Source organism: Egretta garzetta, unplaced genomic scaffold, assembly GCF_000687185.1.
Source record: "Egretta garzetta isolate BGI_Z169 unplaced genomic scaffold, ASM68718v1 scaffold215, whole genome shotgun sequence".
Lineage (NCBI taxonomy): Eukaryota > Metazoa > Chordata > Aves > Pelecaniformes > Ardeidae > Egretta > Egretta garzetta.
Genome location: NW_009259719.1, coordinates 5,188,877 through 5,190,137, shown reverse-complemented (window position 1 = coordinate 5,190,137; position 1,261 = coordinate 5,188,877). Strand labels below are relative to the sequence as shown.

General features: G+C 45.5%; 1 protein-coding gene across 1 annotated transcript in view; it reads left to right on the top strand.

Annotated features, from left to right (window-relative positions):
* Nucleotides 1–1,261, top strand: part of FANCD2 (FA complementation group D2) — a 50,416-nt gene that overhangs the window by 8,494 nt on the left and 40,661 nt on the right. Inside the window, exon 9 of the mRNA XM_035894661.1 lies at nucleotides 355–479. Within this exon, the coding sequence (XP_035750554.1) occupies nucleotides 355–479 (125 nt within the window). The remainder of the gene's footprint in view (nucleotides 1–354; nucleotides 480–1,261) is intronic.

Sequence of the window (1,261 nt, the reverse complement as noted above, 5' to 3'; positions counted from 1 at the left end):
AAGTCAGTCAGTCAGTCTCAGTGGGTTACTTTGTACTGAAGGACTGTTACTACAGAGTCCCAGAATTCACTGAATCGTGAAGTTACACTAAACACTGAGAAGCTGCTTGTTCAGTTTCCCAGTTTCCTTTGCTTGCCAAGACAGTTATATCCTACCTGTAAAATACCATTATTCCATAAAAGACTATGCTATGATTCACGACTTCAACAGGACAATGAATTAAGGGACAGTTGGCATAAATCCAGACAAATGACTTCCTGAGTCACCTTACGTGTGTAATTTTGTTGCCATGCTACTGAACCACTTGCTTATGGTGAGACTCCAGTGCTTTACAAGTGTTCCCCTTGTCTGCAGGATCTCGTCAAGAAGTTAATGCAGATGATTAGCGTCTCTCCTGTACCGATCCAGCATGATATTATTACCAGTTTACCTGAGATCCTGGAGGATTCCCAGCAAAGTGAGGTTGCCAGAGAGCTCAGGTACTGATGATTCTGGTTGATTGGTTGGTTTTTTCACTCCCTTTCCCCGCCTCCCCTTCTTCCCCCTTTCCCCCCAGCTGAGAATCTAAGCAGTATCAGCAAGGCATATTTATTTCCATATTCTTAATAGCCTTTACCCATTTCTGATGTGGAAAAGTACTCATTGCTTGTTGTAATTAATTGGGGACCATAAATAGAATTACCAGGAAGCTGAAAATGACCTGTTTTTCAACTAACATGGTTCAGGTAGAACTTCTTGCTAGAGAAAGTTTCTAAGAAACTTAGATGGCAGCCAAGAATGATTTCCCTGGGAAACGGTCCTCAGGGACAGGGGAACAGAACAGAGCTGGCAGATCTTTAAGGATGTGATCCACAGAGCGCAAGAGCTCTTGATCCTTAGGTGTAAGAAATTGGGCAAAGAAGGGAAGAGACCGGCGTGGTTGAGACAAGAGATGCTGGTCAAACTAAGGAGGAAGAGGGAACTGCACAGGCAGTGGAAGCAGGGACAGGCATCCTGGGAAGAGTACAGGGATGCTGTCCAGTTGTGTAGGAATGGGGTCAGGAAGGCCAAGGCGCGGCTGGAGCTAAACTTGGCTAGGGATACAAAGAATAATAAGAAGGGATTCTACAGGTATATCAGCCGGAAAAGGATGGTTAAAGAAAGCGTACCCCCACTGATGAGCGAGACTGGCAAGCTGGTAACAGCAGATGAGGAGAAGGCTGAGGTACTCAACACCTTTTTTGCCTCAGTCTTCACTGGCAACCTCTCTCCTCACCCCTCC